The sequence below is a fragment of the Microtus pennsylvanicus genome, chromosome 16 (assembly GCF_037038515.1).
Source record: "Microtus pennsylvanicus isolate mMicPen1 chromosome 16, mMicPen1.hap1, whole genome shotgun sequence".
In the NCBI taxonomy this organism is placed as follows: Eukaryota; Metazoa; Chordata; class Mammalia; order Rodentia; family Cricetidae; genus Microtus; species Microtus pennsylvanicus.
Window position 1 is genome coordinate 16,651,295 of NC_134594.1, and position 27,680 is coordinate 16,678,974.

The following is a 27,680-nucleotide window of genomic DNA, read 5'->3' on the forward strand; positions in this document are numbered from 1 at the left end:
TTGTATTTTCTATCTTCTCTTACTCCCCCTTCCCTCTGCTGGGCAGACAAGACATGGGACCTGAAGGGGATTTGGGGTGATAGAGTGGTTGCTAGGCAGTCAGAGAAAACGTCTGTCTGCGCAGAGGGAGGCTATCTATTAACCTGCACAGGCCCCTCTGGAAAGTCAACAGAGAAGAACTTGGCTAGCAGCCCTACTGTGCCCTTTATAGGCACCTTGTGTTAAGTTCTACTTCACCCACAGTGGTCAGAAGGGGTCAGATACCCGGGTCTGAGTTACAGGCAGTTGTGAGCCACTATGTTGGTTCCAAGTCCACCATAAGTGTAAGCATACTAATCCTCTGGACCAGATTAAAATGTGAAGTCTTAATCCTGTAAATTAGGTGTTGGGCATCGTTACTGAGGTGTATCATTTCCCTTATATTGAGATTTGATCTACTATGGTCATTTGTAAATGTATTCATAATTACTGTTCATATTTTCTTTGTAATTAGAAGCTTGGATTTAATGAGGAATCCATATTGAACTAATAGGACTTAGCAGTCGCTATACTCCAGCCACTTTGGACTGGGTGTGAGTTCTGAGAAGCCTTCCAAAATACCTTACCTCTAGGTTGTTTGTAAGTCCTGCCTTCTACCTAAAGTGCATTTCTTCCACCCTTCCCCACTCCAGTCATTCTCTTCCACCAGGTTGCAGCAAGTCCTTACTTTCCTAGAGGAATTTCTTCAGGGCGGGCTCCTTCTGCTCTGTCCTTATCTTTCATCACCATTGCACAGCCAACCATAAGCATCTGTACCAGCTAATTAGTGTCCAAGGTTCCCGGGGGAACGGAAGCCTAGCAGTTACTGCTCAGATTTCAACAAGTACATGGGAATAGGCATGTGTTTAGGGGTTCTTAATGTGTTCTGAAATTTGACAGATGATACATTATCTTTACAGTCTTGCTTTATTTGAAATGAACACTCACAATGTAAGACAGTTATAAATAAATCTTCAGTAGTAAATGGTAGTCAGCATTTTCTTGTTAGTATTAAACAGATACAAATAGTTTATCATCATTAAATTAAAAATTACAAGTTTATTTTACTTTAATACAAGGAATGAGCTTGAAGAGCTTATTTTATAGAGAAGCATAATGGCTAGAGATGCCTTATGAAGTGACAGTCCATTCAAAATAAGGAAATGGTGCTTTGCTAGGTTTTCTGTACCTTCTTTACTATACACTAGTAACATTTTCATACCTTACCGTCTCTCTTTGTGCTGATTTCCTCTCCTAGCCCTTTTCCTAAACCTGTCACTTCCCTTGCTTCTTTAGTGGCGAGGTGTATTAGTCTAATCTCCCAAGAAACAATGCCTCAGTAAAAAAAGAAAGTGCAGTCGCTTTTGCAAGGTTATAATTACCTGAATTACAGTATTATAATTTTAGGGCTGGGAAACTTCTGTTATGTTCTTGCTGAGAACATGGTATGCTGATATAAAAGCTTCTTCATTCTGTTAAATTTATTTCCCCAAATATTTCTACAGATCTGACTCAATAATGCGAGTAATTGAGCACAATTAAGTAACTGGTAGTGTAACTTCTGGGCAATTTTCCTATTCTGAAAAGTGCAGCAGTCAAGAGGTAGCCTCTGAAGACACTTAGATAAGAACTATGTCCATTTGAATGTATCAGGGAAGCAGGCAGGATCTTATCTTCAGCACTACAATTGCTGTGAGAAATTACGGTGTGTTACCCAGGAACTTGGAGAGAACTCTTGTTCTGGGGGTGGGGGAGGGAGGGTTACTACTTTTGTCTCTGCATAGCACACAAAGGTGGAGTTTAAGATCAGAAGTGACCCAAAAGACTCAAGTCCAGGGCCTGACAACAGAAACTGAGGAAGCAAAATGCTGCCGTCATTTAGTGCTGATGGCTTCAGCAGACTACAGACATTCACACTCAGATTTGAAACCATGGCCACAGGATGGGAAAACACTGCATGGTTTGCAGTTCCTCCCGTACACATACCAGTGTTCTATTCACACAGAGGTAGAAACTATGCAGTTTGATTAGTCACCTTTGGCCATTCTCCCTCAAATCAGCCTGAGCAGATGGGAGTGTCACAGCATTCAAAGTCCAGCTGCAGTCCTGCTGCAGACAGAAGCAGACAGCTGTTCCTCTCTCACTACTGAGAAAGGGCATAAGAGGTCAAAGTTTGTGCTAGAGTTTAGAGGACTTGGAAAATATGATAATTCTAAGAATCCATTCTCTGCTAATACCATATTAAAAACATACCTGTCTTACGTTTATGATGTGAATTACTAGCACTTGGAAAGGCAGCCGTCTAAAGGCACGCAGGGCCCTTAGCTCTTAGTCCTCTTTACTCCTCAGCTGCTAGCATTATTCTTGCTCATGGGTAATTTAGAAATGAGATCCTAAATTAAAATGACAAAGGTGTAGTGTGCAAATTACACTGAGGGAGAGATAATGGGTTCACCCTGGGCAGAAAAGAAACTAAAGCCTAGTCTGGTGGGAGGCAGGCTAAAAGAATTTAAGGCTCAGTTTTATTTCATTAGGAAGCTGAATAATAATTATTTTTGTTTTAAATTTTTTTTTAAAACTTTCCTTCTGCTCTGGCTGATTAAACCAGAACCTTCCTCCAGTTCCACTGCATCGTCCCATTGTTTTAGAGAGCTCCAGTTCACACTGGTGCAGCTTCACACCTACAACTCATCCATCCTCTGTTACGTTCATGACCTCGGATGAGGAGATTATGATCCAGAATGTTTTTGCACATCTTACCCTTCATAGCTAAGTTACTCAGCACATGGTCTGCTATGCAAGGCTGAGTTAGAGATGGTTGGCTGCAAGCATCCAGCCGAGACTGCAGGCTTATTCCTGGATCCGCCCATATCTGACAGAAAAGGCAACGAGTCTTCTGTAGACGGCTCCCATGAGTGAGATGCTGAGCACCACTATTCCACACACGAGGCTTAATGCCCATCGTGGACCCAAGTAAGTGTACACATTGCTGATGAACACAGGCCCGAGAATCCGAGCTGCACTTCCAGAAGCAGATAACCAGCCCATGTACATACCCTGTAAGGGGGTAAGGCAGAGGACAACAGGTTCATGCAGGATTAGTTATTTTAAAATAAAAACAGTAAGCCGGGCACTTTAATCCCAGCACTCAGGACACAGAGGCAGGTGGATCTCTGAGTTCAAGGCAGCCTGGTCTACAGAGTGAGTTCTAGGACAGCCAGGGCTGTTACACAGAGAAACCCTATCTTGAAAAACCAAAAAAAAAAAAAAAAAAAAAAAACATGATCTGAGAGAGTTAGGACAGCTAGAAAAAAACCCATGTTTCAAAAATCCAAAAACAAAAAGAATAAAAACTGACCTGAGCTGGAAAGATGACTCAATGATTTGGTAGTGTTTGCCTTTTAAATTCAAATACCTGGGTTCAATCCCCAGAACTTAATTTAAAAGTTGGGCATCTGGGGCATGGCGGGGGGGGGGAGGGGCTGAGTAATTATGATCAAAATGCAGTATGTGAAATTCTCAATAATAAAGAAATGGGGCATGGTTACAGGTGCATGGAATCCCAGAATTGAGGAGTTAGAGACAAGCAGAACCCTTGGGTTCCCCAGGCAGCCAATCAGCCTAGCCTACATACATACTGAGTTCTTGGCCATGGAGTGCTGGTACTAAAGGCATGAATCACCATGGCTGACTGTTCATTTAGTCTCAGAGAGGGAGAGTGTGTCCCTTGCAGCTGGAGTCACAGGTCACACAGGCCTCCTGACCTGGGTGCTAGGTCCTAAACCTCAGTTCTCTGGGAGAGCAGTAAGCACTCATGACTGCTTAGCCATTGTATATCCATCCCCTTAGTTTGCTTTTTAAAGATGATCTTACAGTATAGATTTGCCTAAGAGTCACCCAGCAGCCTTGACTGGCCTCAAATTCAAGATCTTGTTCCTGGCTCAGAAATGCTGAAATGCGGAGATTATAGTCATGTGCCACCACAACCATCTCAGGTCAATTTTATCTTTTATTTTATTTTATTTTTGGTATTTAGAGACAGGGTATCTCTGTGTAGCCCTGGCTGTCCTGGAACTAGCTCTGTAGACCAGACTGGCCTTAAACTCTCAGAGATGGCCTGCCTCTGCTACCCAAATGCTGAGATTAAAGGCGTGCACTACCATCGCCCCACCAATTCTTAAAGATTAAGATAATTTGTGGCCATTTATATAACTGCCATTAAAAATGAAAGTTAGAAACATAGAAAATAAACAATAATATGATTATGAGTAAGTGATGCTACACATATAAAATGAAATGGTGTCTCACTGAAAGTAACTGAAGAATCCATGACATACTCCTTAAACTGTATATACCCATTTACATAGTAACAGAGAAGGGACTAGAAATGGAGCCTGACTTTATTAAAATATTAGTAAGGGGCTGGAGAGATGGCTCAGAGGTTAAGAGCACTGGCTGCTCTTCCAAAGGTCCTGAGTTCAATTCCTAGCAACCACATGGTGGCTCACAACCATCTGTAATGAGATCTGGTGCCGCCTTCTGACCTGGCATCCATGCAGACAATGCTGTATACATAATAAATAAATAAATCTTAAAAAAATTAGTAATTATGACCTCTCTGAAACTACTATTCATATTGTACCTACGTATTTTTGATTTTATATAATGAATACAGAAATTACTTGTTTTGTGTTGTTTGTGTGGGCCCGAGATCAAACCTAGTGTGTCAGCATTGCAGGATAAAAGCTCTACCACTGAGCTGTACTCTAGCCTATGAAGTTTTTTGTGTGTGTTTGTATTATTTGGGGCTGAGTCTTACTATATAGCCTTGGCTGTCCTGGACCTCACTGTGACAACCAGGCTGGGCATGAACCTGCAATGATCCTCCTGCCTCAGCTGCTTGGATGCTGAGATTACAGGTGTGTGTGACCACACCTAGCTCAGTCCTGACATTCTTATTTAAAAATTAATTTTGGACCAGGGCTTTAGCTCAGTGGCAGAGCACTAGCCTAGGATGTGCAAACCCAGGATCCAATCCTAGCACTACAAAACAAACAGTTAAAATACATAAAGGTAGGTCTCAGTATAGCTCAGCAAGGTCCTGGGTTTAATCTCCAGCACAACACAGAAACGGAAATAGACATAGCGGCCAAAACTGTTTAAGACTATCGTGTTTCCATCTCTGTAACAGCTGAGATCCCGTCTGGCTGCCAATTTTGGTTTTCTACTATCTACTTAAAGAATGAGTAGAAGAAATTTAATGTTCACAGATTTTTTTTCCATGAAAAGTATTCTGAGTTCATGATTACTGAATCCAAGACATCGGAGTTGTTCTGACTCAGCAAGTTTGTGTTTTATCAGATAAATCTTACCACACATTACAAAACTTCTGAGTGATGGAATCAGAGGTAGAACCTAAGCTCAAGACTGCATGGTATACAAGTGAGCTCCAGCTCCAGCACCAAAAAATCCATCTCTCCTGCAAAGTTAGCTTTTTGTTTTCTTTTTTCCATTTGAAATACTAAATCAGATTTTAAAGTCTGCTAAGCCAGCTTGTGTAGGAACAGAACTATAGAAAGGAGATGTGGGAGCTACAGTTTACATGGCTGCAGGGCTGTTACCTGGGGTTTGGGTCCTAGAACTTTTGAATATAGTGTGTAGGACATGACGTTGCAGGCTGGATAGCCTACTCCAACTAGGACAGCGGCTGTCAGGAGCTGGGCCAGATGGATCACGGGGGTGTACAGGCACCAAGCTTGTTCAATTGGGCACCCAGTTGGCTGTTGACTGTGATCTTCTCTCAGAGAGCTCCAAAGGTCAATGATAATTTCCCCAAATGTAATATTAGGGATTGAGCTGTTGTGTAGATCTGAAAAATAAAGTTAAGATTACGTATCATCCACTACTACTAAAGAATGGTAGAGACTGATGCTACAGAGTTAAAATCACCATACCTTCCCACTGTACTTTGGGAAACTGATTTCCCCAGGGTAACAAGATAAAGAAGCCGACCCATACAACCACGAGTCCTCCCAGGAGAATAGCACGCTCATCAATCCTGTTGAACAGAAACTCTGATTGAAACAGAAATGCAATATGAATTCACAGTTCCATTAGGATAACTAAAAAAATTTAAGTAAAATTGTTATACAATTCATTATATTTATCAATTAATGCAATGCTAAATAAAACCCCCACTGAAAGCACCTAGTACCATACATGGCAGTGTACACCTAGGTTCAGGGCAGGAATCATAGGAAAGGAGTTCAAGGCTAGCCTGGGCTACATAGCGAGCCCCTGTCTTGGGAAAAAAAAAAGGCTTCTCTAATAAATTGCTGATTTCAGATTAGGGGGCTGGACTCTAGATGATGAATGCATTTGTCTTTTCCTCCAGAAAGTAGAGCTTGTCAGTAACTATTATGGCAGAGACTCAGAACCAGTGTGAAGAATAATCATGTCTATACATGCCTCTGCTCATTTTCAACCAACATTTTAAGAATATTAACCATTAAGACCATTCATCAGCTAATAACCTGTGCTAACCCTCTATGGCAGGCTGACATATATATATCTCAATATGCAGGCCTGACTCCGAAACGCACACACAGAAAATCTATGTAAGTTCAATTTGTTCCTTGAGACATGGTCTCAATATGTAGCAGGCAGGCACTTATGGTCCTTTTGTCTCAGCCATCAGTGTAGAGGCTTTAATAACCAGAATTTTCCAAACTTAATCATTCAATCTCCGAAGACAATGTTTTATGCCAGTCCGGGGGTGGCACAGGCCTTTAATCCCAGCACTAGGGAGGCACAGGCAGGCGGATCTCTGTGAGTTCGAGGCCAACCTGGTCTACAGAGCAAGTTCCAGGAAAGCTAGGACTATGAGACAGAGAAACCCTGTCTTAAAAAAAACAGTGTTTTATGAATTACATTTTTAGTAATATATACATTAAAACACAATATATAACAACAGTTAGTGTACAGTTATTTGGTAAGGCATTTTACTTTACCAAAATAATGGAATAAAATATAAGAATACCATGCATTCTCAGTAAGTTTTTATCTTTTTGCAAATTTTGAAGAACTATAATCCAGCCAGGTATGGTGGTGCATGCCTTTATCCCCTGCACTCAGGAGGGTGACGGTCTACATAGTGAATTCCAGGCTAGCCAAGGCTACACAGTACACAGTAAGACTCTCCCTTGACAACAACAAAGGCTGTAACACATGAGAAAATGTGCTGGCACATTCTTTATATTAGCACTGTTTCGTGTTTCTTTTTCAAACAACGATTTGAAATAAAACTAAAAGCATATAACTTACTTTTTGGAAAGTAATTTAACCCCCATGAAAACAGCAACTGCCTCAACTCCGAGCGCAGCGAGAATTATTCCATCATAGAGCACAGCCTGCTCCTGGGTCCAGGCGTACATGTCCATTGTTAATGGGGTGAGGATTCTAAGGAGAGAAAGTCAGGCTTACTCACTTAAGTGACAGCTGTTGCTAAGAATTAAGTATACACGTTTATAATAATACCACCAAGAGTATACAGCGCTTTTCATTTCAGTTTACGTAAGGAGCACAGTCACAGTGCAGGAAGTTTGCAAAGAGGAGACACCGTAAGTCAGTTACAGTCCCACCCTCCCAGCAACTATTCACGGTTACACTGTGGTTGAAACTGATCCCTTCTCTTGGTGGAACTGTGAGCTTTAGGGTGAGGCTCTACGACTAGCCTCCCCTTGGGGAGTCACATCTACAAAAAGTAAACTTTTATGTTGACATTATTTTCAAAATCAGAAATTTATTTCAGTTTTGCTGGAAGTGCACTTTTTAGACGCTTTGCCCTCGCTATTAAAGTGTGTATGTTCCAGCAATGTCACACTGTCGTGTTATCAGTGCCGACTTATCCGAGCCTAGGGGATTCTTCCTTCATCAGCACTTTGTGTGTTTCTTCCCTCCCTATGAATACCTCTGCCTTTATATGCCTGTCTTCTTCTTTGTCAAGTCTATTCCTACAGTCTACCATCTTCTGTTGGCTGACAACAAAACGGTTTATTTTTAAATGCAGCATTAAAAATAAACGTAGTGTCTGAGACACTGAAATCAGATGAGCTGATACAGAAAACAGATGCATGCTCTAAGGGCTAAATGGTTAACATGTGCCCTGGCACTTCCTCCTGGGTACAGGCCCAAGGGCTGAAGGCCAGAGTTCCAGCAGACACTTACACAGCAGTGTCACTCAGCTTAGCTACAGGGAGCCAAAAGTGGACAGGTGAGTGGGCAGCCAACTGCCATAGCAAGTTAGGCAAGTCTGATATACCACAATGAGAACCCTGAAACCTCACACTTAATGAAATGAGGCATGCATAAAGCAAAATGCTGCACGATGCAACTTATGAGACAGGCCATCAGACCGGTGAAGACACGGGGAGGAGCTGAGAGAGGCTGTGCAGCCTGTTTGGGATGATGTTGAGGTGGTTCTCATGATTCACAAGGTTGTGACAATACTTAATGCCATTGTATCCAACTTTTCCAAAACAGTTAAAGGGTCTGGAGAGATGGCTTGCGATTAACAGCACTTGCTGCTCTTGCACAGGACTCAGGTTTGGTTCTCATGACTACATGATGGTTCATAACCATCTGTGATTCCAGTTTCAGGGACCCAGTTCTCTCTTCTGACCTCTACTGGCACCAGGCACACACATGGTGCACATATATTACATGCAGGCAAAACACTTATAACATATTTAAAAAAAAATAAATCTGAAACTTAAAAAAAAAAAAACAATTGAAATTCTGGGCCCAGCTGAACAGATCTGTAGGCCAATTGCAGGAGGCTGAGACCGAAGCATCACAAATTTAAGCCCTGCCTGAGCTACCGAGTCAGTGTAAAGACAGTTGGATGACTTATTGAGAACTTGTCTCAAAATAAAAAGTACGCAGATTGAGAATGCACCTCAAAAGCAGAGCACTTGACCAGCATGCTTGAGATCCTAATTTTAACCCTCAATATTAGAGGGGAAAGGTTAATGTGGTGAGTTTTATGTAATGCGTATTTTGCATTAAAAAATGTTTCCTAAAATGAGTTATGACTTTCATGTGGATGAGTAATTCTGAAAGTATACACACCAAGCACATCTACTGACACGGAAATGTTACAGTTATATGGAAATAAGCCAAGTGATGACATTACAGCTATGGGAGTTTTCATACATTCTTCCCCTCCCCACATGAAAAATGTGAATGGCTTTTTACCGTGTGTGTGTGTGTGTGTGTGTGTGTGTGTGTGTGTGTGTGTGTATGTGTGTATGTGTGTGTATATGTGTATGTGTGTGTATGTGTATGTGTGTGTATGTGTGTATGTGTGTGTGTATGTGTGTGTATGTGTGTGTATATGTGTGTATGTGTTTGTGTGTGTGTGTATAATGCTGCATTTGCATATTATTTTCTCTTTTAAAAGAGTCATGTGATTTTTAAAGAGGATGAATGAAACCTACACAGTTGTGAATTTTATAATTATCGATCAAGGATTAAATAGAGCTAATATCACCATAATTAACAATACATGTTAATTATGTCATGATGTAAAATCTACATGCATTTATATTCAAATTGGTCATGTTGACACATCCATTTAATCCCAGCACTTGGAAGGCAAAGACAGTCAGATCTTAAGGCCAACCTGGTCCTTCATAGAGAGTTCCAGGACAGCCAGGTCACACAGATCCTGTCCCAAAAATGAAATGAAAAAAAAAATCCAAAAATTTTAAGAAAAAAAATGTGCCTTACATAAGTTTTAAAAACAAAATCTATATAGAAAATTAACACTACATTAAGAAACATGGATTAGTAAGTAATTGGGTTTAAATAAAGACAATAAAACTTACGTTTCAAAAAGGGCAAAGATAAACAAAACCACAAAAAACAGAATATTGGTAGCCACAACAGCAACTTGATCAATACATCCTCCGGGAATCTGAACTTCATCTGTATTTTCTATAAATAGAAAAGGAATATTACATATATGTGTAATTGTCATATGATGATAAAGTAATATGAAGGGTTAGCTGGGTGTGGTGGCTCACATCTGTAACCCCAGCATTTGGGAGACTGAGGCTGGACGATCACAGCAAGTCTGAGGCCAGCCTGTGCCAAGGGGCTTTGGGGCAGAGAGAGGGAAGGAAAGGGAAAGAAGTAACAAGATTCAGAAAGTAAGTAGTTTTCAAGAGATATTTACATAAAGTGGACAGAGGCCGGGCAGTGGTAGCCTTTAATCCCAGCACTTGGGAGGCAGAGGCAGGTGAGTTTGAGGCCAACCTGGTTTATAAGGGTGGTTCCGGGACAGCTGGGACTGTTACACAGAGAAACCCTGTCTCGAAAAACCAAAAAATAAATAAATAAACATAAGTGTTTAATTTCTCTCTTCCCTGTTACTGAAAAAGTTATGTTAGATTTGTGCGGATGAAGGGAGTAACAAGGGTAGCAGGCAGATGAGAGGCTGGAGGGAATGAGTGGTCAGTATGTACTGTGTACATATATGAAACTGTCTAAGAATATACTAATTAGAAGTTATGTTAATGCTGGCCTTGGTAGGTATACACAGTCATCCCTGCACTCAGGGGGCTTAGGCAACAGAATCATGAGCTGAAAGCCAGCCTGATCTGTATAACAAGACCTATCTCAAATATAAAAAGTATTTGTATCTTTGCAGGGCAGTAGATTTAGAGGGCAAAGCATAATTTCTCACCTTGAACTATGCAATTAAACTCTATAAAGTACAGACATTCCTGACACAACTTCAAAGGTATATACACAGCCATATATCTGCTCATGCCCATTCCTATGTTCAGTGTGAATGATGTAAATAACACAAGAATGGACATGTACGCTGGGTGTTGGGTGAGGGGCAAAGAAGCATGGTGTGGCTTTTCCTGACACAGAAAGCTTGTGTATGGTCTTCAATGGTGCCTGCCTTTCTACCTGGGGAAAGGAAGTTTGGGAGTGGCTTCTGACTCTTCTTTCCAGTCACACCAGAGTATGGCCACCTTCATCCAGATCCCTTCACATAAGCAGGCCCCTAGCCCTTCTGCCCTTGTACTATTTGGGGTACACCTTTCTAATTCTTAGTTACTACCCCGGGCCTGTCCTGACTTCTTGAAAGAAGTACAAATAATGCCCGGTCAGGCTGAAATTTCCTACATAGATGGTTTTTACTGCAGGCTCTACCCAGGACTGGCTGCTGTAAGGAATCTCAGAAAGTTATCCCAGCTGAGGAAACTGACTAAGTGTCCCAATTACAAGAATTTTAGGGCCAAGCAGTGGTGGCACACACCTTTTAATCCCAGCACTCAGGAGGCAGAGACAGGTGGATCTCTTTGAATTCAAGGCTGCCAAGGTCTACAGAGTGAGTTCCAGGACAGCCAGGACTACAAAGACAAACTTTCAAACACACGCACACACTCACACACACATAATAATAATAGATAGATAGATAATTTTAAGGAAAGACAACAGTATATTGATCCAATTTTTAAATTAAATTGGTTGGTTTTTTATATGTATTAGTGTTTTATATGTATATGTTTGGTGGTTGCAGAAGTCAGAAGAGAGCTTCAGACCCCCTGAAACTGGAGTTACTGAAAGTTGAGAGCCACCATGTGGGTGCTGGGAACTGAACCCAGGTCCTCTGCAAGAGCAGGAAGTGCTTTCTACTGCTGAGCCATCAACGCCACCTGTCCCCAAATTGTACGTAATTAGAAATTACAATCCCACTCAAAGAAAACTTCTTTAAACTTGACCATCTTTAAATATTAAAAAATAATGTAAGTTTTTTACCAGATACATTTTATCAAGATATTTATTAAAATATAAAAATAATTTTATGTGAAAGTATTCGGTAAAATTATACTTTGTTTTTGTGTAATTTTATAAAATCACTGAGCAAGTGCCATCTTGCATTTTTTTAGATGGTTGAAGGCTACAATCAGTAACTAAATAACAGCTAAGTAAAATATTCCCATTTACCAGATTGGGAACTTATAAATAAACAAAGAAAGAGTTATGGACTGGGCTGTGTGTAGAGTGTCACTGTGCAAGCACGAAGATCTGAGTTTGGATCCCAGCATCCACGTGAAACTCAAACGTGGTGGTGCTAACCACTGTAGCCAGCACTGGGGGAACAGAGACAGGTGGATTCTTGGGCTCACTAGCCAGCCATTCTATTCAAAATGGCCAGCTCCAGGTCAATGAGAGACTGTCTCAGAAAGTAGGGTGGAGAGCAAATAAGGAAATGTCTGATGTAGGACCTCTGACCTCCATGGTACCTGCACACACGTGCACTCATGCAGACACCACACACTCACAAAACAATTTGAAAGATGAAAGTATACATTTATAAGATAATAGAATGCCTACTATCATGGTTAAGGTATGGGAATTGCTGGAAGCCAGGTGTATGTAGCACAACTGGGATCCCAGCATATACAAGGCTGAGGCAGGAGGATCTCAAGTTCTAGGCCACCTTTCTCAAGCATGGCCTGGGCTACATTCTGAGACACTGTACTGAAAAAGGGTCTTGAAACAAAAAGGGCTCCCTGTCCCAGGGTTACCAGAAGCATGGCAAGGAGCACGAGGGTTTTATGACACTGACTCTTTGAAGAACACAAGTGATTTTTAGCAATGGCTTTTAGCCTTGCCAATAATAAACACCACATAACTGACAGGTATGGGTCCCTTTATTAATGTAGAGTCCTTTCACCTTTGAAGATATTCCCCAGTCACCTACCATATTGTACTTAGAGGCAAAAGCCATATAAATACAAAGTGAACAGAGTCAGAACGTAAATGGAGCCACACAGGTTAACAGTACCTTCTCGAAAATTCACGCTCTTACATTGCCGTCCTGAGTCATCCACACGGTGCTCTCTTAAAAAGAAAAGCATAATATTAATAAGACCTTAATTCAGAAGCATGTTTTTTTTAAGATTTATTTATTTATTTTATGTTTATGAGTGCTATATCTGCATGAATGAATTTAAGCCAGAAGAGGGGACCAGATCGCATTATAGATGGTTGTGAGCCACCATGTGGTTTTGGGGAATTGAACTCAAGACCTCTGGAGGAGTAGCCAGTGCTCTTAACCTCCAACCGCTGAGTCATCTTTCCAGGGCCAGAATCAGTTTTCTTATTACTGGCACCCTATCTTTTCCACAGTCCAACACAATTTCTTTTACTGACTTCTGAGAAATAAGAGTTATTAATTTCTAATAAATATAACCAACATATGTAAAAAAAATCTTTTTCTTTTGTCAGTTCTGGGCATGAAACGTAGGGCTCACCCATGCTAGACAAGTGTGCCCCAAAGCTTGAGCTGGGCCTCCAGTGTGAGCACTGGTGAGGAAAGACCCAGCACTGTTGTCCAGGCCGCTCTCAAACACCTGGGTTGAGTAATCCCCACACCTCACTCTCCTGATATCATATAAAACTGTTTCAAAATTTACCTAGAAGCATACATGATTTACTTTAGTACATATTTGAGGTTTTCAATGTTTTAAAAGTTGTAAGTGCCTTGGAAAAATTAATGAAGTTCTCTAAAAAATATAATAATATGAGGTTTGATAGCATACACCTATATTCCCAAAACTCCAGAGACTAAGGCAAGAGAATCCTGAATTCTCAGGCAGCATTGGCTATACAGTAAAACTTTTTCTAAAGCTAAAGTTTAAAAAAGGAAGGAAGGAAAGAAGGAAGGAAGGGAGGGAGGGAGGGAGGGAGGGAAGGAGGAAGGGAGGGAGGGAGGGAGGCAGGGAGGGAGGGAATAATGATACTAGCTTTAGAAAATGAAATAATCATTTTTTATTTTTTATTTTCCTTTCGTTTTTTGAGACAGGGTCTCTCTGTGTGTATCCTTGGCTGTTCTGGAACTCACTCTGTAGACCAGGTTGACCTCAAACTCAGAGATCGGCCTGCCTCTGCCTCCTGAGTGCTGAAATTAAAGGCATGTGCCATGACCACCAGGCGAAATACCATTTCTGTACTTAGAATCTTATAGTTAGTAAATGAGGAATAGATCTTCGTAATCTGTGTTTATTCCTCATCCGTCTTATTACTGCAGTTACCAGTATAACATGCTTTAGCTGATCAAAAACTATAAACCCATATAAAGACAGCAGAACACAAGGTCTCACAGTTCAGGTCTATAATGTCAGTCCTGGAGGCTGAGACAGGAGGACTACAAACTGAAGGCCTGCCTGGGACTCATAGCACCTAGGCAATGTAATAGGACCCTCTATCAAAATAAAAAGTAAAAATTAAAAAGGGCTGGAGAGGGCCTTCAGTAGCTAAGAGCACTTGCCGCTCTTGCTGACAACCGAGGTTTTGTTCCTGGCAACCAACTGTGTGTAATTAGAGTTCCAGGGGACCCAATTCTCCATTCTGGTTCCTGAGCAGAATGCATGCATGTGGTTTATATACATACATATAGGCAAACACTTTAAAAACATAAAAATGAATCTTTATAAAGGAGACTAGGGGCCTGGAAGATACATAGTAAAAGGCTTGCTAAGGATCAGTGACCAGTGCTACAAATACAAAAACACTTCATAGGGATAATTATCCTTCAGTAGTAAGAAAGCTTGTTAACTTTTAGAATTTACAAAGATATCTTACTGCTTTTACGTAGTTACCTTAATATAAAGAGAATCAGAATAATGTTTAGAATTCCCAGGAAGGCGCCAAGTAAAACCGGTGCTGTGTACATGTTGATCTGCAGCTTAATGGGGTCCCACGTTACACCGTTTTCTCCAATGAGTGCAAAGCAAGTCTGAAAAACTAATAAAGTATTGTGTGTACAAGTAAGTATTGATATGAGAAACATAAGCTAAAAACTGTAAAAATGTTTACTACAGAACTGTTAGGGTCTATATGAAGTCACCATGTGAACTAAGGGTTCTCAACTGGAGTGAGAAAATTGGCTCTTGGTTGGTAAAGACAATTTATTCTTTTCTTGTATAATCCATAGATGTACATATGCATATGTATATATATTCAAACATTAGTCTATTGATGGATATGAGGTATTAAATTTTCAAGCACAATGGAATAAATAGGAAAAACATCTAAGAAAGCTCTTTTAGGAGAGTATTAAATGATGAGATATAGATATGTACATTCACAAAGATTATATCATTTGATCAATCAACTCAGCATCATTTCCTCTTGATCCTTTTTATTAGCATATACTAATTTTACATAATAATGGGATTTACTTTAACATTTTCATAGATCTACAGTGTGTTCTTAACATATTTACCACCCATATAGTGTCCTCTTTTGACAGTGGAGAAGAGTGCTTGGGACTGGGGCCTTCAGCCTACTAAGTACCCATCCTACCACTGAGCTACACTCTAAACCCCAGTATCTACTTTCTTATAAAACAAAATATGAGAGATAACTAATCTAGAGAAGTTAATCTACACAATTTATTCAATGAATCAATTATAAACTTTAATAATTACATTGATGGGGAACAGGAGGGCTTGCACTTGCCAGGGTGCACCTGTGAAGGCTAGAAAACAACTTTTAATGTCTCCTTAAACAAAGTGGTCTCCAGGGATCAAACTCAATCCACCAAACTTGGGAGTCAGCACAGAGACCCACTGAGTAATCTTGTTGGCTAAATCAGTTAGAAATTTAACCAGCTTTATTACAAGAAAGAAAACATAACAGTTTTAATTAAAATATTTTGAGTATTTCTCTTTGTGTGGTACTTTACTATTAAGTCTGCAGTAAAAATTGGATGGAACAGTTCAAATCCTGGTTGAGAGGATTTTCCATGGGCCTGTCAGTAACTGAGATCTAACTTCAACTGAGAATAAAAACAGATGCTGCCCTTACAACAGTACTGGGTACAAAGCACCCAGAAAAATGTCAGCTCTGAGCTCCAGCTCCCCACCTTCTCGGGTGGCTCTGGACAGACTCTCTATACTGTGGGATCCTCCTCTGTAAATTGAGGCAAGCAGCATTCAACCAAGAGCTCTGGTGTCAGGACAATCAGTCTAGCAATACTAGTGCATTAAAAACATTAATGTCCTCCCGGATAAGGCTATCGTTCAGTGGTAGAGTGCTGCCTAGCATGCACGAAGCCTTGAGTTCAGTATTCAGTATCACACTCTCACACACACACAAACACACACACACACGCTCACAGTCTGAGGGAATTACTGTTTTATTTTTATGCTTTTCAGTTAACACATGAAATGTGTTCCATTATGTTTTTATGCATAAACATCACTGTACTTTGCGCATGTTAACCCCCTTACTTCCGTGGCTCCTTCCCTCCATCCCTTCTAAAGTTTCTCTCCTTTTCCCTTTGGCCACAAAGCTTCATATATGGATTACATTTAAATTTGAACCTCAAAGGTTTTCCCGACTCAGATTTAAGCAGTTAAGTAAAGCCTGCCTACCTGGACCCAAAATAAAGCCCAAGGCTTGGCACGTGCTCGTATTGGCCATGGCACTTGTTCTTTCCTGAAGGGAAGTGGCACCAGCAATGTACGATCGGACAACAGCCACATTTCCTAGAGAGACCGTGACAAGGAAAGGAATCATCCATCAGCCATAATACTCACCTGCCTGGCTTGACACAGAGCAAGAAATACTGATAAATACCATGGTCACTTCTTCCTCTGTGCCATCCTACAAAGCATCTAAGATTTTCATGGAATAAACACGTAACTAAAGGAACTAAGTATTTTCACTGATAAAAAAAAAACTGTATCACTGTACAAAAACTCAACTAGGCTGAGTGGTGCATACCTGTAATCCCAACAACTGGGAGACAGAGGCCAGGATAGGCCACATAGTGAGTTCTAAGCCAGCCTAAGGTAAATAGTGAGACTGTCTCAAAACCAACCAACACAACAAAACAGGAATCAAAATAAAACAAGCCCACCTATATCCCCGGTCTTAGATAGTTTTAAAATGACATTCTAATACCAAGGTTTTCTCATCAAAAACCAGACAGCATGCATTAACAGCAGAGCGTTATGCTATAAGGACTATGTTACAGACAGCATGCAGACACATGGAATAATGGAAGACAGAAACACAAAGAGTCCACTAAGGGTGTAACTAAGGAATTTTGGGCTGGAAAGGGCACAGTGGTTAAGCATTCACACTGCTCTTGTAGCAGCCCGGGGCTCAGTTCCCAGCACCCACAGCAGACGGTTCACGAGCACCTGGAACTCCAGCCCCAGGGGATTCAATGCTGTGCTCTGGCCTCTGAGAACACTGCTCTCACATGCATATCTCCACAGACACACATACATATACACAATACAAATAAAGGGTGTTTTTGTTATTAAGCACTTATTGTGTAGTAGAGACACTACTAGAAACCACAGAATATTTTAAAAATATCATTTACTGCTTTTAACGCCAACATTACTATAGTTGATGAGAAAAGATGGAAGCAGTGCAACAGTGCAAGCAAAGACCGGAAACAGGCAGAAAAGGATCCATTCAGGGGCAAGAAGCTCGAGAAAACTGCACATTGGATAAATGTGTGTCTTGAAGGTGAAGACTGATGGAAATCAAAGAAAGGACCTTTAGGTAACAGGGGGATCATGAGCAAAGGCAAATGACAGAAAGACATCTGCCTCTTCCTAAGATGTATATGCGATGTGAGACACGGGAGACATGGCTATGAACAGCAGGAAGAATAGGACACACACACACACACACGCAATTACCTGCTCCAAATCCCACCAATCCACGAGCAATCAACATGTAGTATTTGTTATGAGCAGCTGGCACGTGGACATATGCATATAGGCAGTTGGCTGCCACCGAAATAAAGATGGAGACGATAAGAGGTTCTTTTCTTGGCCTATAATTAGACCATAAACCAAATAGAGGTGAAGCTACCATTTGGCCAAGACTATATGAAGCAATAACCCAGCCCAAAAAACTTGCATCGGCTGTCTGATCAATCTGCAGAGAAAAGTAAATGTTTTAAGAATTCTTACATGACAATCTTCAGCTTCTGGCAGCTACAAACATCCCAAGGCAGACTGGTGTGAATGTAAGTCTTTAGACTACTGGGTAACTAAGTACCTGGGAACGTGACTTCTAGATCAGTTAGGAAACTATATTTAGCTTTGTAACAAATATGCAGGCTATATTCCAGAGTAGCTGAACCTTTGGGGGTTAGTATTTCTGTGGAGAACTCCTGGAACATGATAATAACCGTGGGGCAGTTCATCGCTGTACATTCAATATCATAGCACTGTATGGTAAGTACTAGGGACACAGAGATGAAGTGGAGTCATCCCTTGGTGTCATCACAACTGACTCAGGACTCCCAAGAACACCAGAATGAGTGCACACACAAGCCCTTCATATAGAACATTTACATAGCAACCACAAATACCTTCTACAGGTGTAAGTCATCTCTGATCACATATAATACCTACTACAATGTATATTCTGTAAAGATAGATGCCACACAGTACAGTTGAGGGAGTAATAACAAGAAAAATAGTACAAGTGATATTAAAAATATTTCAAACCACAGTTACTTGAGATTTTGGATTCAAAACGCAAAGAGAAGGACCAACTGTACACAGAAGACCTGTCCCAGACTGGGTGATAACAATCAGAGCTCCCAGAGGACATGAGAGAGCAGAGGCTTGCAGGGTGAATACCAGGAGGAGGAAGAGGGGAAGGAGAGAGGAAGGAAAGCAGCACAGGAGGCAAGGAAAGGGGCTGGAGAGGAGCTGGGAAAGGTGACTGTGCGGCCCTGCAGAGCCTGAGTCACCAAAGCCTGACACAGATGGATCTCTGGAAAAGCAGTAAGCAAGGAGGGAGCTGATGAGATACAGAGAGTTCAAGACTAAGTAATCAGAGTTAAGACAAAACCTGGTAGAAACAAGAGGACAGTATAAGCCGTGACATTCACACACGAACAACAGAAACTGGACTGAACAGAGACTGCTTTCTGGTCAGTGTTCTAGGATAGAGCAGATTCACAACTGCATAATGCTAGCAGTGTCGTAGGCATCAGAGGTGATCTAGAGATGATTACAGCATGCAGAAGAATGTGCTCATTTTACATGCAAATAAATTACTTTCTTTAATGGACTTGCACATCCAAACATTGTGCTATATACTCTGAGAGGACCTGAAAACCAACCTCACAGGAATAGCAAGAGACAGCCTTATTTCCTATCCTTCTCATAAAGTTCTCCTGAAAGCCCAAATGAATGCCACAGGAAAATCATAAAGTTAGTCCTCGGAAATATCATTGTACATTTTGAGAAATCACTTTGTCTACATGAGCAGCTTTCAGAAGGGAGGTGCTGATGATGTCAGCATGGCTGGTTAAGAAGGTGAGCACAGCTTCACTCTGCCTGCCTCTCTCCTGGCATGAGTCTATTCTTGGCTTAGCACCCTTTCTGCTGTAACTGTTTTCGTTTGGACAATAAGCATATGAACGAATTACACCTCCTTTGAGGAATTATTTTAAGTTATTCTGGGACAGATCAAACTACAGAACATTAAGGACACTCTCTAGCCAATGCTTAACAACACTGGAGTTGACTCTACTATTTCTTAAGAGAACAGATTTAAATGTACAAACCTTTTGAAGATATGGCCAGATTGACATTATCACAATAGAAAAACCTGCAAAGTACAAAAAATTTTTATTTGTATTATAATAATTTAATCACTATTACAAGTATAGCTTTTGAAAATATAGCACAGATTTTAAAATATTCTGAGCCTGAAATGTTACACACTCAAAGGCTTAATTTATCAAGCAGTGAAATCTTAATTCTCAGAAGGATAATAAGCTCTAATGTAAACTAGAAACACAAGGTAATCATAGTCCCAACTCGATACAAGAGCAAAGGATCTGCCTGTCGTCTCTCACCTCTCTTGCCTTAAGTGGAAACTAATGAATGCTTATGCACCTTCCCAGCAGACTTACGTGGAGGAAAGGCCTCGCTGTCAGGGGAAGTGCTAGTCTCTGTGCTGTCTAAAAGGGCGATCCCCTGCAGGAAAGATGAGGAAGGGGAGCACCATCTCAAGGGAGGTAATATGAACTGAGATACTTGAAGATGGCCACACTATAAAAGCAAATTCCTGGATTCTGATAGGTTTCCCTACTTGAGAACTACAATAGAAAACTCCTGCACTATTGATAAATGTTATCTTTTTTCACTTATCTGTAGCGACGGGGATCAAACCCAGGGCCTCGTGCACCTGAGATAAGTATTACTCTACCAGCCAGTCACAACCCAGCCCTATTTGTTCAATCTATATGTTAGGCAAATCCAGGCAGAAAGTCTATTTTTTATATTAATTTATTATAAATACAATATTCTGTCTGTGTGTATGCCTGCATGCCAGAAGAGGGCACAAGATCTCATTACAGATGGTTGTGAGCCACCATGTGGTTGCTGAGAATTGAACTCAGGACCTTTGGAAGAGCAGGCAATGCTCTTAACCTCTGAGCCATCTCTCCAGCCCCCAGAAAGTCTATTTTAAATGTTTAGCTTTACTGCTGGATGTAGGGGCCCATGTCTGTAATCTCAGCACTCCAGAGGCTGAGGCAGGGGCATCAAGTTTCAAACCAACTTCAAACTTTGATTTACATAAGAAAAATGTAGTGAGATATGATTCGTGTACCAAATGACCCACCCCTTTAAAGTATAGAATTCATGTTCGGGGATAGGAGAGAGCAACAGGAGGACAACTATACTCAAGATGCAGTGGGGGGCTGGGAAGACCTGCACGCCTTTACTCCTAGTACTTGGGAGACGGGCAGGCAGATCTCTGCGGCCAGCCTAGTCTACAGAGAAAGTTTCAGGACAGCCATGGGCTACACAGAAAAATCCTTTCTTAAAAACAAAAAGAAACAAATGAATAGGTAAGTAAATCATCTTAAAACTAGCACAAAGCCAAAGCATTTTACTCTGAACTGTAGAAGTGGGCGTAACTTCCAGCACTTACCCACACTGCTGAGGAACATAGTGAGGTAGAGAATCCTAATAGATCTCCATCTGCTCGTGTAAACCTCTTGGGTTTCTACCATGTCCCATTCTCTAGGTGGAAAGAAGAAGAGGGTTTACAGGTTCAGTGTTCGTAATCTCAAAACTCCAAATCCAAAATGTTAGAGTAACTGAGTGTGGGATTCTACCATCAACCTCAGCCAGAGAATTACTGCAGAAACGCACATACAATCATATTGACACTCTGTACATCTCTTCAAAGAGCCAAGAACTGGAAAGTCCCAAGCCTTGCAGATAATGCACAAGGGCGGACTTCCTGGTGATTAGGGGCAGGAATTTATGCATTAATAATTTTACTCTGTCTTCTCTAAAGGTAAGACTTATGTAACTGACATAATTTATTAATATTGGCACCTCTGAATTAGCATTATAAATTTCACTGGATGGAAAACACAAGACACCTTTAAGAAGGAAAACACTGAGCTGGGCGGTGGTGGCACACACCTTTAATCCCAGTACTTGGCAGGCAGAGGCAGGTGAGTTCGAGGCCAGCCTGGTCTACAGAGGTAAAACATTGTTCAAAGACTTATGTTTACGTGGTCGTATGTGGAGGCCTGATGGCAGACAGCCTGATAGTCTGGCTATCCAGGTTGCTCAGGAATCCATTTCTGACTTCTGATGCGGGAAGTGGGGCCATCATACCCACCTGACATGCACATGAGTGTCTGGGGATCCAAACTCTAGTCCTCAGCAAGCATTTGAACCTCTGGACCATTTCCCCAGCTGTACTTCTCTATTGCTGAAGGATTTTTTTTTTTTTTTGTTTTTTGAGACAGGGTTTCTTTATTGCTTTGGAGTCTGACCTGGAACGCACTTAGTAGATCAGGCTGGCCTCGAACTCACAGAGATCCGCCTGTCTCTGCCTCCTGAGTGCTGGGATTAAAGGCATGTGCCGCCGCAACCCCGCACAATAGAATTCTGTTTATCTACTAGGATGGTTGAATAAAGTTTCTTAAGGAAAGTTACATAAACTAGTTTACAAGAAATATATCCCACAAATGGGATATATTAAAAATTAATTACTGTCACGAATGGTAAGATGGGCAAAGGTTCCTTCCTGTCTGATGACCTGAATTCCCCCCTAGAACCCACTTGGTGGAGAGAACTGACTTCCCAAATTGCTGACCGACCTCTACAGATATATCGTGGCGCACGTGTTTGCACACACACAAATTAATGGGTAAGTACAGTAAAGATAAGGTGTCTCCAATAATTACTCTTATGTTTCTGACTTGTCCTATTTGATGGCAGCATATTACCTTTCCTGTGAGCTGTCATGACGGGAATGATGTCACCTAAGACAGTCCCATGGGGCGCTTCCTGGAGCACTGACCTTTGCTATCAGGACTAAGAGTAAATGTATCAATTGACATCCTACCTCTGTTAGGTGATACCTGAGTGTATATGCTCATTCAGTGATCACAAAGGTTCCAGAGTTGGCAAACTTACCTTGTGTGAGCACTACTCTTTCCAAAACTCAAGACATACTGTATAGACAGAATGCCTACTTATTCTCCAAGAGGATTTCTTTTGGAGAAAGGGCTTGGTTGATTTGTTGCTGTTGTTCTGTGGACCCAGAGTCTAAATCCTCCTGTTCAGTAAAGTTCTATAACACAGTATCTGTGGTCCAAAGCATTTTATAAAATAGACCTTGGTACTGTCAAATTTATCACCAGTGAAGAGCTTTCTTTTTTCAAATCTGCTGTGTTTAGAAATGAGAACAGGAAGAAGAGAAACATGTTTTAGATCTACTATTTGCCAAGGATATTCATTATTGATATACATGTATTTCATGTTTTTACATTTACTCATTATCTTATTTATTGTGTTATGTGTATGGGTTTGAGTACGGTGACATGCATGTGGAGCTCAGAGAGGATAAACTGGGAGTCATTCTCTCTTTCAAAGTTAAGGTCTGGAGAGATGGCTCAGTGGTTAAGAGCATTGCCTGCTCTTCCAAAGGTCCTGAGTTCAATTCCCAGCAACCACATGGTGGCTCACAACCATCTACAATGAGGTCTGGTGCCCTCTTCTGGCCTGCAGGCATACATGCAGACAGAATATGTATGCATAATAAATAAATTTAAAAAAAAACAAACAAAGTTAAGGTCATCAGGCTCAGAAGCAAGCTCCCACACCCACTGAGCCATCTCTCCAGGCCCCACTACTCAAACATTTAAAGTGCTGAAAAACTACAAACATAATATTCTGACCTACACAGAGACCTTTCAATTGTGATGTGAAACACCTGAAAAATAGCAGAACTCAAGATGCCTGTATTAAAAACTCAACATATCAGCTGGGTAGTGGTGGCACACTCCTTTAACCCCATCATTCAGGACGCAGAGGCAGGGTGATCTCCTTGAGTTCGAGGCCAGCCTGGTCTACAAGAGCTAGTTCCAGGTCAGCTAGGACTGTTACACAGAGAAACCCTGTCTCGAAAAAAAAAAAAAATCAACATATCTGAATTAAATGTATACCACTGAGGTTAACTTCACACTGGGAAAAGCATGCATTATTGAATCCAGAGTATGGTCTCTCATATCAATTTAATACATGGTTAGTGTTATACTTTTAGTGACCAATTATTATTCTCTGGAGATTATAAATTGAACACTTTATCACTTTATAAGAAGTATCAGGACAATCTACACTTTCAAATAACTATTTCCCTAAGCTCTTTTTCAGCTGAGGAACTGAGAAGTAAATTACTTTTGTGAAGAAAGACAATAAAACTGTTTAAGTAACTCCAGTTAAAGAGAGAGAGAGAGAGAAAAAAAAAAGAACTTTCCTAGTCAGAAGGCAGTTACATGATCAAGGCCAACCTTGGCTATGTAGTGAATGTAGGGCAGCCTGTGCTATAGAGTGGAAATGTGTCTCAAAAAGAAAACACAAACACATTTCCTTGCCAAGCCTGTAATCCCAGCACTCAACAAACTGAGGCAAAACATGTGGTGGTGCTTTAAGCCTCAACCATTCAGAACTAGGCAGGAGGATCAGGAGTTCAAGGTAATTTTGGACTATATAATAACTTAAAGGCCAGCCTGGGCTGCAAGACTCTGGGGAAAAAAGGGAAAGACCTGGAAAAGATATCAAGGTCAACATCAGCCTGGGATATATAGCAAGACTCTCCCTCAAATTTTTTAATACATGTTTTTCACATATTAAATTTGCTTTTGATTCTATGCATGGATGCCTTGCTTGCATGCACGTCTGTGCACTGCACCAAATATATGCAGTGCCCTTGGCGGTCGAACGAGGGAGACAGATCCCCCGGAAACAGAGTTACAGATGGTTATGAGCTGCCATATGGATGCTAGGAACCAAACCTGGATCTTCTGCAAGAATAACAAGTGCTCATAACTGCTAAACAAGCTCTCCAGCCCCTAGCTGTCTTCTTAAAATGTTATCTCTTAAAAATTGAAAGGATGAGAAAATTTAAAGTTAGGATTTAATGACTACCTTCTATATAGTGGATGAAACAAAAATGCTCAAGTTGTGGTTGAAGGGCTATTTGAGGACAGTAACCCCCACTGTCTAAACTCTAATCTCAGAAAAAGAAATGAACATTTCTAATGAAAGCTGCAGTGTTCACCCTGTAACAAACGATGGAGGCTGGCATTCCCCATCATGGGGACCTGGCAGCCTGCACTTCTGATGGAATATACTAGCATTTCTCAATATTGCTTATATGACAGTATTATGATCAAGAAAGAAACAGTTCATGAATCCAAATTGTGAGAGCCTCAGGAACACTGACCTAAACTAGGAGTCAACTGTGACATGAGCAGAGATATGTCCAGGGACCGTTCATTTTGTTTTGTTTTGGTACAGTCTCTATATGGTCCTGGCTGTCCTAGAATTCCCTATGTAGACCAGGCTGGCCTCAGACTTGCAGACATGCACCTGCCTCTGCCTCTTGAGTGATGGGACAGTTCTAAGTTAAAGAGTTTAAAACAGACTAGAACCAACATATGAACAGTGATTGTCTTGTATACACAGATTGTGAGTGTGTATGTTTACTATATTATTGGGACAACTACAGACATAAGGAATACAGAGTATAGATTGTATAATACTCTTGAACTGGTGTTTCTAGTTGTACAACAGTGATGGAGTTGTGTAAGGGGCAGGCTTTGAAAATGTGCTTGGAATAAGCACTGTTATGTCTGAAACTTACTTCAGGTTGGCAAAAAGTGTGTATAAAAAGATAGTTGATTGGTGTGGAAAAGACTAAATGAAAAGGTATTAGGCGTTCACTACACTGTTACCTTAACTTTTCCATGTATTTCTTTCTTTTTGTGTTTGTGTGTTTGTTTGTTTGTTTGTTTGTTGTGGGGGACAGGGTTTCTCAGCAGCTATGGAGACAGTCCTGGAACTCGCTGTGTAGACCAGGCTGGCCTCCAGCTCGCAGATATCCGCCTGCCTCTTCTTCCTAAGTGTGGGATTAAAGGTCTGCGCCACCACCACCCAGCTTCTACATTTCTTGTATCTTTTTAATTTTGATAACACAAACATGGCTGAGACTACTTTTTACAGACTTCTACTTTACCAGGGTGTAAGAAGAAATACTATAGCTGGGTATGGTGGCACACACCTTTAATCCTAGCACTCAGGAAACAGAGGCAGGAAGGCTTCTGAGTTTGAGGCCAGCCTGGTCTACAGAGCAAGTTCTAGGCCTGCCAGGGCTACACAATGAGATCCTCTCTAAACAAACAAGCAAAAGAAAGAAAAGCTGTACTTACTTCCAGGGGGATCCGTTGAACTTTTCCTTTCTGTCTACTATCAGTGCTACATTCTAGCATTAACTTTCCAACTGGAATTCTCTCCCAAGTAAAACAGCAGTGTCTAACATTTCCAGAGCCACAGCTCCCAATAACAAACGTGTGACTTAATATCCAGGAAGAGTACACAATACACTGATGTGAACCGAGCACTTGGGAAAAACTGAACAGGAATAGGAAAAAGAGCTAAATTTTGGACAGTGTATTTTCAGCACAGACGTGAAGGGTGGGGCCCAGCAGCACTGTACAAGCGAAAGGACAGCTCTGGACTCAACTACTCAAGAGTAGCACACCCAGACTCAGGGCTGCAGAGAAAGCAGGATTTGCTTCCTGAGAGGCTGGTGATGTACAGAGCTGGAGAGACGGAACAAATAAAAACATTCTATAAAAAAGTGCACTGCAAGACAACAAGCACATACCATTGCCTGCTACCATGCTTGCCTAATCAGAACACCTGTCGGTTTCTGGAGAGCGCATACTAAGATTTGCAGGTGAATATGTTACCAGTTTGACGACAGAACACTAACTCCCAAGTCTAAATTCTTTCATCAACAGACCAATCTACCTCATTTATTATGATTTGTGGATTTTCTCTTGTTGACCAACTATCCACACTATCCTTGACTTTGTCTTTAGGCCTGAACAAACCCAAGCTATTTATTAATGGAGCCACTTACAGAAAGTGTGCCAACCCCTGCCCTCTTGAAACTCATAAAGTAGGTCAGTTGGAAGCACTAGACACTGAAAAAGAAGGACCTAAGCCAATTAGATCAGTAAATCATAATTGACTGATCTTGTTGGGTAGGAAGGGCTGTTCGCTAGCTATATTGAAGTTTGTGCAGTAAAGTAAAAGAAGCAAACCTGTCAGTCATAACGAGGGAATCAAACTGTGACTTTTGCAAACTATGGACAGTGGTCAGCTATAGCGGGTCTACAGAATGCAGGGTCTGCTGTAAAAGAAGCAGCTTATAATATGATTTGTATATATAATGTACACACACAAACAGGAAAAATCGAAACTTGAGAAGAAAACGAAGTAGCTCTCAAGCAGGAACTCTCGTAACAGGACTCTGACAGGAGCCTGAAGCCAATGCGAAGCTGCTGTGACCTCCAACCCCTAAGTGAGCAGCCCCTTCCCCGGCTTTCTGGGTACCCTAGTTCCCAAGTCCAAAGCTCCGCACTGTTCCAAAGTAAACGCGATTACCCTGGGGCCTGTCCGGAGCGGCTCCTGGGCGGCGGCCCGGCCCACGCATGCGCGGCCGGATCCGGGTTCAGGGCTGTTGGACACACAGGACCGAGCCTGTCCCACCCCACCTGCTCACCTGCTTCCGGGAGAGCCGGGGCCCAGGAGAGGCTCCCGCTCGGCCTCGCTTCCCAGGCTCGCCATAATGACAGCCCGCACCAGGCGGCGCGCCAACTCTCGCGACACCTGCTTCTTCTCCTCGGCCCGAGCTGTCAAACACCGTCGCAACTGCGCGTGCGCTTAAGGGCCGGAAGTGGATCGGCAGTGCTGGTGAACCGTGAGGCCCTGGACTACCGTGAGCCTGAAGGGGTCCGCGGCGGTGGTCATGGTGATGCAAGCCGGAAATGGCAGACCGAGACCAGAACCGCCCGTTCGGGGCGTGTCCTGAGGGAGCCCCGCCCCGCGCTCGTCCTTCTTGCCCGACGGGCTGGCAGCGAGCCGGCTGCTGGGTACCTGGGAAGATCTGCTCTTGGCTTTCTGAGCTGAGGCGAAAGTCCGGTCCCTAGAGCGCGGAGAGCGGCGGTGCCAGGCGCCTCGGCGGACTCCCCTTAAAGTGTACGT

At 41.8% G+C, this 27,680-nt stretch overlaps 1 protein-coding gene across 2 annotated transcripts; it reads right to left on the reverse strand.

Moving 5' to 3' along the window:
• Positions 1-926: 926 nt before the first annotated feature.
• Mfsd8 (major facilitator superfamily domain containing 8) lies at positions 927-27,333 on the reverse strand. 2 transcript variants are annotated; one of them, XM_075950944.1, is made up of 12 exons: positions 27,199-27,333; positions 21,034-21,125; positions 19,658-19,701; positions 17,769-18,009; positions 16,482-16,595; positions 14,703-14,847; positions 12,887-12,942; positions 9,906-10,014; positions 7,342-7,476; positions 5,973-6,076; positions 5,640-5,887; positions 927-3,075 (listed from the first exon to the last, which is right to left on the reverse strand). In XM_075950944.1, the coding sequence occupies exons 1-12, from the start codon at positions 27,261-27,263 to the stop codon at positions 2,869-2,871; spliced, it is 1,560 nt and encodes a 519-aa protein (XP_075807059.1). In that variant the 5' UTR covers positions 27,264-27,333; the 3' UTR covers positions 927-2,868. The 2 variants fall into 2 exon arrangements, with proteins under 2 accessions (XP_075807059.1, XP_075807061.1); XM_075950946.1 differs by lacking the exon at positions 27,199-27,333 and adding an exon at positions 27,081-27,117.
• Positions 27,334-27,680: the final 347 nt, after the last annotated feature.